Source organism: Pleuronectes platessa, chromosome 17 (assembly GCF_947347685.1).
Source record: "Pleuronectes platessa chromosome 17, fPlePla1.1, whole genome shotgun sequence".
Classification (NCBI taxonomy): domain Eukaryota; kingdom Metazoa; phylum Chordata; class Actinopteri; order Pleuronectiformes; family Pleuronectidae; genus Pleuronectes; species Pleuronectes platessa.
The window spans coordinates 17,152,125-17,163,735 of record NC_070642.1 but is presented as its reverse complement, the minus strand read 5'-3'; the positions used below and the strand labels follow the sequence as shown (position 1 = coordinate 17,163,735).

The 11,611-nt window shown below is 43.6% G+C and overlaps 1 protein-coding gene across 2 annotated transcripts in view; it reads right to left on the bottom strand.

The window, feature by feature from the left end:
• Nucleotides 1-206: 206 nt before the first annotated feature.
• Nucleotides 207-11,611, bottom strand: part of slc24a4b (solute carrier family 24 member 4b) — a 34,088-nt gene continuing 22,683 nt past the window's right edge. Inside the window, exons 10-17 of one of the 2 annotated variants that reach the window (XM_053445818.1) lie at nucleotides 10,737-10,891; nucleotides 8,612-8,781; nucleotides 8,267-8,408; nucleotides 6,689-6,855; nucleotides 5,904-6,018; nucleotides 4,662-4,774; nucleotides 4,417-4,482; nucleotides 207-3,548 (exon numbers count right to left, since the gene is read on the bottom strand). In XM_053445818.1, the coding sequence (XP_053301793.1) occupies nucleotides 3,399-3,548; nucleotides 4,417-4,482; nucleotides 4,662-4,774; nucleotides 5,904-6,018; nucleotides 6,689-6,855; nucleotides 8,267-8,408; nucleotides 8,612-8,781; nucleotides 10,737-10,891 (1,078 nt within the window). In that variant the 3' untranslated portion in view covers nucleotides 207-3,398. The remainder of the gene's footprint in view (nucleotides 3,549-4,416; nucleotides 4,483-4,661; nucleotides 4,775-5,903; nucleotides 6,019-6,688; nucleotides 6,856-8,266; nucleotides 8,409-8,611; nucleotides 8,782-10,736; nucleotides 10,892-11,611) is intronic. The other variant, XM_053445819.1, reaches the window with a different exon arrangement.

Below are 11,611 nucleotides of genomic sequence, written 5' to 3'. Positions count from 1 at the left end.
TCTCAATGAATCTGCAAGATATTAAGGTGATTAAGAGGAAAGAAAAGAAAATATCCTGCGTTTTTCTTTGCATATTAAATCATTTCAAACCCCCATCAGCACATGCTGTGAAAAAACAAAACGGCACCAGCAAACAGATGCATGTACAAATGGCTTCATTTAATTTCTGTCTTTCACAAACAATCCAAGAACTTCTGAGACAAATGTACAGGAATTATTTTGCCATTTTATTTTTTTTTCTTCACATTATTGCTTTACAGTAAAATGCATTGGTTGGATATGTCCGGTATAGCAAGACAAATACATTCATATAAGTTATACAGATTTCCTCAATAATGTTTTATAGTAACTAACTTTACATTAAATATAATTTTTTTTTTTTTTAATCATTTATAATTCTTGACAAACAACTCCCACGTCACATTGAGCTCACAGTGCATCAGGTCGCATTCAATCAAGAAATACACGCCGGTCCTCTCTCGTGCTCAATTGCCATTTCTAACGCGTGTGTTCTAAAGTGTGCGCTGATTCTCGACACATGATTTCCATACAATCTGAATTTATGCAGAGTTACGACAAGTATGGCATCTTATTTCATTTTTTTTTTTTTTTTGTATTTGAATCCCCCCAACGCTCTGCCAAAGAAAAACTAACAAAAGATCAGAGTCAGACGACCAATGAAAACATATGCTGTCAGGATGAGAGCAAAAAGAGGAGCAGTGGGGGGGGGGTATTTCCCCCCTGCTGTGGTGTTACCGCTCAAACCTGGCAACCCGGGACGTGACCACACAGAGCGACCTTCTAAATAAATAAAACCTCAACCCTGCACATCCTGAATCAACTAAATTACAGTCGAAATACACCTTCCCCAAGAAAAGAGTCACAAACATGGGTCCTGCTCGTACAGAGGGCCCAGCGGGTGAGGAAGGGCGGCGTACAGGTGGGTGTGCGTTGGAGTCTGTGGGCCCTGTGTGGTCACCTCCGTCCAGTTACACAGCTATCTGAACCCAGGCGGGGAGCAGTTTAAGGGGTCCAACTTTTTAAAAATTCCTTAAAGTCTGCCCTCACCCGAGTCCACTGAAAAGTGACAGTCCCGAGGGCGAAAAGAACTCCACCCTCCATCCCTGCTTCCCCCGCTGCTCCTTCAGCTAGTGTTGGCGGAGAGTTAATGCCCTTGTGCGAGAGGGGACGGGGGAAAGAAAGAAAAAAGGAGTGTGTGTGCAGGAGGTGAAATCAGACTTCCCACAATGCCACGGGGTGCAGAGAGGTCCATACTGTTGGCTCGGTTCCACACACGCACACACACACACACACACACACCTGTGAGCTCACACATCAAGTACCACGAGACAAACTGACGTCACATCTCCACGGGGGTCTCCCGTCTTTGTATGGCAACCTCGCAGGGGCCTTCGGTCACATAGATTCTTTACATTGAGATTGCATATACACGAGTGCCTGCTGCCGACGGCGCGGCAGAGGAATATTTTCAAATCAACTAAACACGCCCCCCCCCCACGTGCTTCAGCCTGTAGTCCCTGCACCGCACTGGTGGACTCGTCACAGGCCTGTTTGCATGATGTCAAAATGTCTGGTTTGCAGTGTAGCACGTAGCTGCCGATTTTTGTAAAGTGGGTCGGGCTGGTTCCATGGAGGCGCCCAGAGGCCCTCAGCCTTTTTTCACTGTGCTGTGGAGGAGCTGCATTTTCGGTGTCCCAGCATGCACTGCAGACAGAGGCGGGTGTGCTCATGGTGTCGACGAGGTTCCCAGTCTGCTTCGGAGTCAGGAGCTCGGTGTGAGAAAACACACGCATACACACACACATACATACATACACACACGTTCTCTCAGTCGCACAGACATATACACTGAAAATACACACGCACAGAAGGAAGCACTAGTTGATTCAGAATGAGAGGATGGCTGTTAAAGTGCAATATCTACATGTAACTCAAAATCAAGAGACCGTCACCATCGCCACCTCTTGGAGTTGTGTCCATTTCCAAGTTTCCCTGATAACCGACAGCTGTGGTTTGCACCCCTTGCCCTGGGTAGAGAGGCTGCAGTACCCCCTACTGGCCAAAGGGTGTTATAGCAGACAGTGCTGAGAACTGCCTGGTTTCTTTGCATTTTTTTTGTTGAAAAACGACTTCCTCCATTCTGCTGCTGCTGTCTCAAGACGAGAACCAGTCTCCACATGATGACAGAAATCTGACGCATCCCACGTATTTGGAGACAGTTTTTTTTTTTTCCAGAAGTTGTGCAGAGGGAAAGTGAAACAACCCATCACTGAATGAAACTCACGCTGCGGTGAAGTCGGCGCCACGACCACCAGCCTGAAAGCCCCCCCCCCCCCCCACGGTCCAATCTCCTTACAGCACAAAGCAAGAAAAGCATTTCCATGTGCAATCTGTTTCTGTGAAAAACAGGCAATGTCCTGTATCAGCAACAAGCGCTCCTCCACCTTTCATGACAAGTCAAAACCTTGTTTTGAAAAAAATAAATAAATACAAAAAAACTAAAACAAAAAAAGTGTTTACAAGTTTTACATTGTGCAGTGCTGCATATGCATAACACCCTCACAGTCAACTGATCCGGACTGTGGCTCGTCTCCACACAAACTGTCCTGACAATGTCCTTTTAAGAGAGAAAGAAAGCCGGTTTGACCGAGCAGGTGAGGGGTCGAGAAGAAATACGCCGGGTGAGTGAAGCACGAACAGTATCTGCTCCCTGATGCCAAAGGCCATGCCGGGGGAGTCAGGTCCAGGCTGGAGGAAGGGGAGCTGCCGGGGACAGGACCCTCCTCCAGGGGGGGGGCAGGGAGATAAAGAGGAGGGGGCTTTTTTTCTTTGGGTGCTGGGGTAACTTGGTTCATCTTTTAGGAATCACTTCAGGGAGGCTTCACTCCACACGGGGGTTTTGGTTGTTTTCTTTTTCCTTCACAGACTCGGGTTTGGTTTGTGGAAAGGCTTTGAAAAAGGGTGTGTGTGGAAATCTACAATGTGAACAATGAAAACACACGCCAACAATCAACAGGGGCACTTATGATTCCGGAGGTCCCCGACATCTAAAGGCATGCTAGAGGGTTAGAAAGTTAACAGGTGCACAGAGGAACTAAAGAATATACTGCAGTATCAGGCCGCGCCTGAAATAATGGACATTAAGGAGCTGCACTGAGACCAGAGGGGAAATAAGAAGACACAGAATGGAGTCCTCTGTTACAGTGAACTCCCCCTGGAGGAAATTGGATTCATATTTGGGACTTAAGGATTACAAGTGGAGCACAGGGGAGGAGAGAGACTGCAGATAGGTCCAGTATTATTGGAAAAAAAGACAAGTAGTTTGGGTTTGCTAATGGAGCATTGAGGTTTTGGTGTCCACCACATGCTGCTGTGCTCTAATCCTCTATGCACATGGGCAGGTTGACGAAGGTGAAGACGTTGTACTCGATCAGGATGGAGAAGCAGAGGAAAATGGCGTAAAGGACCAGGACGTAGATTCCCAGCTTCATGTCCAGCCTCCACTTATTGAAATGGATCCCCAGAACCTGCGCGCACACACACACACATCACACACACACACACACACACATACATCAGAGTTGAATTATCACTTTTCTGAGAATCATCTCGGCACCATGACCTGGTCAGCCATTTAGTGGCTGGTCGATAAAAAGAAGCCGATCACAAACATGTTTTTATCTGCGTGTGTGTTTTGGGATCCAGTAAAGATTTGTATTCATTTCACACAAGTTTGACATATTGGATTGTATTTTTGTTTTCTTTTTTATTTAAATATATTCATGATAAAGTTTGATAGTTACATTTTGGGGATGACGCCCTATTCAAACTATATATGGTATCCGAAATTTCCCCAGTGGTATCCCCCCGGTATCGGCCAATAACTGAAATTCCTGCATTAATAAAACACACACATTGTGCTTTTGTGCATTATATTCATTTCATGTTGCACTGAAGGGATAAAATGTGTGCGACTTCCTGAGCAGTACTCTGAATTTCATGAGGGGTCATTCTGGTTTATTTTCCGTGGTGGAAGGTCTCATGAGTAATTTATCATGGAATGCAGCGGAACTGGTTTCTCCCCGAATGTTTTTCCTGTTCAAGAAAACTATATTATTATTACCGGATGATTTCTCACAGGAAAAAACTAAAAGACACAGAGTGCTTACGATACAGATTTCTACATTTTTATGAACCAATTACATAACCTGCCTCGGTCACTGCTGCATTGCGGTGCATGAGTTAGTGATGACAGCGGGCAAACAGGGCCGTTAATAATTCATATAAAAATACTGTGGGTTATTACTTTTAAAAAAGGTACACTACAGGTCGCTTTCCTGCAAACGGTCGACATGTGGCCCCAGTGAAACGTAAACATCATCAACTCTTGCTCACCGTGAGGCCCACGGAGCCCAGCAGCAGCACCACCGAGTACAGCAGCCCCCGACTGTTAATCATCACCTGCAACACACAGACGGGACAAAAGATCAGCAAGTCATCCGCAGACGGGTTTTTTTTTAATCTCATTTCTCAACGTGAGATATCAGGACCCTCTGGATTCTGTTGTTCCTAATAAAAAAATAAAAAAGGGGGGTGGGGGGGGGGTTGTGAGGCTGCTGCAGAGCAAATTGGCTCCTTACCACTGATCCGTAGCTGACACACATGGTCTGAATCGCCCAGGGAACCCCCAGTCCCACCAGAATATCAAACACGTTGCTGCCGATGGTGTTGGACACGGCCATGTCTCCCAGACCTGCAAGAAAAACCAGCAAATCCAGTTAAATGTGAAGCTCGGACTGAAGTTTTCCCTCATTAGGAAACGCTACACAATGTTTCCACCAGTTCCTTACAGACCCACACAATACTCGGGTGTTTGTCTCTACTAGCTGTGAAAACAACTGATTGAGTTTGACTAGGCTGGTCCCCGCTGACAGTTGCCATAGCAACCAAGGACAGATGTCTACACTTCAGACTAGTGAGGGTCTAGACGCCCCCCCCCCCCCCCCCAGCTCAGGGACAGACTTATAAACCACTGTGGATGAATCCCAAAGAATCTTCACACGTGTGGAGAGGTGTTTAAATTCTGCCTTGGAGGGAGGAGGTCCCTCAGACCTGGGAGACTTGACACAGGTACCTTGTCCCCGTCCGTCTCCCCCGTCTCCTCCTCGATGCCTCAAGCGTCAATAAACGTTTCTGCTGAAGCCGCTTCATTCCCATCACGTCTTCTTGGATCTCAGGTCAAATAAAGCACCTTATCTTCCGACTGATGTTTTACATTCTGCTGTTCTGCACTTTCAGGTATTCACGAGGGTCCTAACCTTATTCAGGTGGGAAGGTGGAGACGCTGTAAAGTCTATAAACATCTCCGCACTACTTTGTGTTACTTTGCACTCTCTTACGATTTATTCCTATGCACACAGGGGGATAAAATACTTCTGGCTGCATCTCTGTAACTTACATTATGTTATGATGCACTAGATCTGAAGAAATACACCTTATCAGGATGTCTGCAAGTTTCACCGATTATAGCAAAAGTGCACAAACACACGTAAACTCCATCTCTATGTAAACAGCTTAGAATACATACTTTTCCAGACAGACATATTTCACTTGTGAATCCACAAGGAGAAAGGAAGACCTCAGAAAACCCCTCTCAACTCAAACTACCACAAATAGGATGCTTTTGTTATGTTTTCTTACTTTGATAATTCCCCCAACTAGACACCAGGGATCACAAACACAGAATTATAAAGAAATGAGAAGAAATCCCCGGTTGACTAGTCCCATTAAATTCAACTTTCTCCTCTGGCTCTCTGCTGCATAATAAACCCTAATAAAACAACAGTCCATATATCTTTCAGCAGGGGGGGGGGGAGCCGCACCTTGCCGGGCCACGATGAGACTGGCTATGCAGTCCGGGACGCTGGTGCCTGCTGCCAGGAACGTGATGCCCATGATGACATCAGGGATTCCCAGAGTGTAGCCGATTACAGTGACCTGAGAGAAACACACAGAGTCAGGGCTCAGGAACATCATCATCTGTCTGTATGAGGAAAAGCTCATTCAGACACTAATGTTTAACCATCCCTTAAACAGAACATTACTTAATTGATATAGAACTGGTTTGTGATTTGTTAATTTAATAATCAGGATAGCCATTGTGCTAGCTCAGGCTTTGCACTTGGACTGTATTTATATACATAAGCACATACATGGAATTGAGTTGTACTTATGTACCTTCTTAAGTTGTACCAATTCATTTTCATTGTACTTCTGTTGGTAGTGCTTTTGTCAGGATTTCCTGATTTCTCACTTTAAATAGAAAGGTAATTTCAATCATTAAATAATATTCCAATTATTGACTTTTATTCATTTTCTTATTTATAGATCCTTTATCTCTAGAATTAGTAAGAAGTGTCATCAAATTGCCCGTTTTCTTCAACCAACGAAGATATAAGACTAAGAGAAGATCATTTCCTCTCAGGGCAAACTGGAAATCATTTTGTTGACATTTTCCCACTAATTTTTCAAGCAAAAATAATAAAATGAATACACTTTGTTGACCGATTGTTCATTTTCACTAATGGTTTCACATCTAACAACCTTACATCAAACATGAATATGTCCCTGTGGATGCCTCATTCTGAAATGTTCTGAGTTCACTCACCATCCAGACCATGAAGTAGGAGAAGACTGCGATCCAGACAGTGGACAGGATGAAGGAGAGCATGAAGAATCTCTCCCAGCGCGGCTTGGCACAGTTTGGCACGGTTAGGTACAGCATCAGGAGCAGGGGCCACGAGATCAGCCACTTGCACCTGCTGCCGAAATTCCCTGCGGCAGAAACACACACCGGCAGAAGACATTAGCTCCTGTTCTCTCAGATGATAAGTTTAGAAGAAACGATAACCAAGAGTCACCGTCACATTCATTATGACTTTAATCACTGTCAACAAAACAGTTTAATGTTACTGCTTCTGTTCAGACCACTTTTATCAGTTGATTTTTCACTTTAAATTATGTGGAGAAAACTTCATGTCAAGCAACAGATTGCTCGAAGCATTTCTATATTACATGTCCATTGAAAAGCAGCATGAGGACTGAAGAGAGCTCAGCCCAGTGGCACCTTGAAAACAAGAACTGAAAGATTTTCATTCAAACAAACGTGTTCATGCACGACTATCGTGACATTGTCTTCACAGGTCGTAGTAAAACAATCCCCCAAACAGCTGCTACTCGAGTCCTCACTAAGACAACCACATTTTTACCACTGCACTGGCTTCCTGTGTGTCAAAGGGTGGACTTTAAAAATATATATACACTCATCTACAAAGCAACAAAAGGTCTCAGTCTCAGTACGCTACAAAGAAATCCAGACTACAAAGAACATTTGGCCCAGATTCAACTCAGCGTCCTCCTCAAATCGAAAACCAAGCAGGATGAAGCAGATTTGAGTTTCTTTGCTGCACCCATCAAATCGGTTACTGTCTGCTGCAGATTTACAAATAATTCAATTTAAAAAACTTTAATATTTAATCTCTTTTCAGGTGTTTTATTGTGAAATTGTTTTGGTAGATGCTTGTCAGTGCATATGTGTGTCTGGTTTTTTATCGTCTAAAAACCAAATTGCCTTTGGGATTAAAACAGTTGTATGGTAACCTTTTGTGTGTCTCTGGTTTTTATTGTTTTTTAAGTTAAATTGAGGACTCGTTAATGTTTTCTATGAGTCTGTGAAGCTCTTTGAATCGACTCGTCTTGCCTGAGTCAAAAAGCTTCCTTCAATTTGCTTGCTAATCTTGTCCGTTCTATTTTTGCAGTGCACTCCTACAACATCGCTCTGTCACTGCTGTCAGTTCTGATTAAGTGGATTGAAATGGGAAAGATGAATAAATAGTGCTCCAAAAAAAAAAAATTGGTGCAAATGTTCAGATGCAGAGGAACATGTTATCCTTCTCACTGAAGTCAAAGCTTTTACTTTGAAGGCCCTCTTCCTGTTTTGTGGCTCGAGCAGCACCTGAGCCTCCTCTAGTCCAACAACAACAACACCCCCCTCCCACTTTGATGGATTGGTCCGATTGAGCAGAGCTGTCCAACTAAAAACTACAATAGTAAAACCTCAAGTTCTTAAAATCAAATAAAAGAGGTGAAACAGAATTATAAATATGTCAAATATGTCTAATATACAGTATCCATCCATGTGCAGCAAATCACACACAGTCATCAAGTAGATACATGGATCACATACTTGGAAGATGAAATGGTGAGATGGTTACATTTTCCTCCGTCTCCGTGGGTTTGTCCTCGGGCACGTTTCCGTTCTCGATCTCGACCTTGCCGTCGATCACCTGTGTCTCCACGCCGTTGGCAGCTTGGACCAACTTCTGACGCTTTCAGAAAAAAGAAACTAAGTCAAAGAGCACAGGAGCAGAGGCGCTGCTCATTTCACTGCTGATCCGATGACATTACGTTCAAGTGCAATTGTGTCGGGGGGGTGTAATCAAAACATCTCAAAGCTGAAAATACAACAAAGAAAAAAGAAACGCAACATTCCACGTCAGCCACTCAGTGGAGCAGCAACGCGCTGCTGTACCTCTGTGATGATGAGGCGACTGGCCATGCGCAGACGGGTCTTGGGTCCAAAATGGCTGGTGACCATGACACGGAGCCCGGCCTCTGGGAACCTGTACTTTGAAGGGCTGGCGTTCAGGATCTCGTCCACGTTCACCACCGAGCCCTGGCTGTAAGGCTTGGTGGGCTTCACTGAGGGGCGGAGGGACACATGTTTAAAATATAAAAAGGTAACAAATGGCCGCGCTGTGAATCAGTCGAGCAAAAAAATCACAATCACAATCAAGCTGCGTTTTTTTTATTCATTTCAATTCTGTTTTGTGTCATTCAAGTGATTTAATTGATACCTTCCAGCTGAAGTGCTTTGTCACGCTGGTTAAAAAGTAATATAAAACAAGTTTAATCATGAGTCAATTATGTCCCATTTGCAAAAGTGCCAATTAAAACTTTATGAGACTAAACAGAGCTAATTTTTATAAGGGGAATAACCATCAAGAGAGGAACACCACACTATGAACACTTGTCGTGTCATTTTTTTCTTTATCCTGTAGTGCTACAGCTTCCTGCGCCAAGTCATTACGGGATATTAATGGCTGCTGAATCAGAGACATTCTGTCACTATATCAGAGTTAAAGCTGCAATACGCAATGTTCTTTCATGTCAAGATATATTCCTATTACCCTAAATCACGGAGAGTCGTGGATGTGGACGGTTCAATATCCACACAAATCACAACCTGGGAGTAAAAACGTCTCCTAAACAACCGCTGGGATGTCGGGTCGGGACGAGTTGGAGGTTTTTCCAAAGCTCTGGAAATAACTGCTTGTGTCCGGAGGAGGGGATTCTGGGTAATAAGGTGTGATTGAGGGTTGAGGTTTATTTTATGAAATTGAGATTACTTCAAACCTGCATATATATGAAGAATGTGGCACGACCATATAAAGTTATATGGAAGGTGACTTGCAGATCTGAAGAAAGGCCTTCATCTTTTTTAGATTTGAACAAATTCAGTCATAACAGGACCAGTTAAAAAACCTATCTGGTCTTGATGGAGCTGCAGATTAAGAGTCCTGCTTTCCTCCACTTCCCTCCAGATTCAGAAGGACGAGTGTAAACTCTGTCACCTCAGGACTCAGCAGCGTTGAATCTTTGGCCCGCTCAGTTCACAAGATTTATTTATTTTTTACTACCGAACTTCAAATAACTTTCTCAAATTGCCTGGTGCAGCTTTGAAGTCTCTCTGCCTGTTGTGAATATGTATGGACCGACTTGGAGATTGAGTTCGGAATCTGTGACCTCTTGCATCCTTGACCTCACAACCTCTGACTATTATTCAAACCTTCACTTCAGATAATCTCTGTTCTGACAATAATACATACTGTGAAAATATTTTATTGGCATCACATAACTCCTCATTTCCTCTTTGCAATAAGATACAGCATATGGGGAATAATAACTTCTACAGTGTGCTTATTATTTTCGCCTTAATTGGATTTATTATGCAAGAATGCACATAAATTAACGGTGTAAACAGAGCTGGCATCAACACTTCCTCTTGTGAAATTCATTACCACTTCAGGAGTGAGTGGGTCTGCGCCCCAGAGACCGGCAGAGATAAAGAAGTGTGCGAGCAGAGAGAATTGGCGCACACAGCAACACAACACTGTTGACAACAAAGCAAGACAAGTTTTAGTAAGGCTAAACAGACAGGCATGTTAGAACTAAAGCAGCCAAAAGTGGGAAGAGTTAAACGTCTCAGGTTAAATGTCAGAGAAGAAAAGTTTTTGAGAAGTCAAAGGGCTGGAGGAGAAGAAGAGGCGACGAGGAGGTTAAAGCCCAACATGACATTAGAGACGGCAAATCCCTCTCAAGTTCATGAATCTGGTTAATAAATTCATACAAGATCCTTAATGTACTAGTATGAATCAAAAGTGATCAGTGTCAATCGTCTCCTCTGTCAGCAAGGAAAGCAAATTAGCTTATCTCCCAGTATGAGCTGAAGGAATTCCAGTTAGTTCAGCAGAAAGAGGCAGAGGGTGAAGCCACGATCTTGCAGAAAGGAAACAGACTTCCAGGGAAGCAAAGCCAAATCATCCCATTGATTTCAACACAGTCTTGGGTTCCCCGGCCTGTCTGGTTAACCTTACCTTTCGAGAGTAAAGGCAATGACGGGTTGTCATCCCAAACATTGTCATAACTAGTATTACCATCCTCCATCTCACTGCTGGCCGCGGCGTTACCATTCGCCACGTTCTTCTTCTTCTTCGTCCCCATGAAAAACCTCTGCATGCTGGAGTTGAATCTGGTAAACAGATGGAGCATAATCCCGACATTAGAGACGCTGAAGCAGTTCAGACGAGAGTCCCAGAAAGACACAAACAAGATTAAAGAAAAAGTGTCAGGATTCAAATTGGTAAAATAAGGTTTAAAGGATGAGCTGCAGATGAAAAGGCTCCCGCTGGTTTGAAATATAGCACGTGTGAATTAGTTAGAGTAAAGTGTTTACACGCCATACTGCTGTTATAATGAACGTACAGCTAAGGTGGCCTACTTTCTGGAAACCAGCATCAGCATTAAAGAGAAAAACGGATGAAATGCGCTTTTTCTGCAGAAATCTGAAATGCTCACAGAACCAATCAGAAGACTTTCATCAGCGGCGTCCATGAGACCATTAGAGAGCCTCGCAGGAAAAACACAGAGCTGCTGCCTTTCAACATAATGTGCTGAGCGGAACTCGGGTTCCAGCATCAGGAGCAAGCATTTGAACTGAATGTGGTTCAGTGCACATATAGAAAGATTCACTTCTATCGTTTGAATTCCACACTTTACTTGATATTCACTTTCTGTGTGTGAACTGCGAGTCTAAGCATGGAAGTTGTTGTTTTTGTACAAATTGTTAAGTACAGAGGCCAAAATACAACACAAAATAAATAAAGTTTAATAATCTTACCTCACATGAAAAGAGAAACGTTTTTTTTTGGTTCCAGTAGCTAAAGCATGTTGTTAGCTGGGTCATGCTACT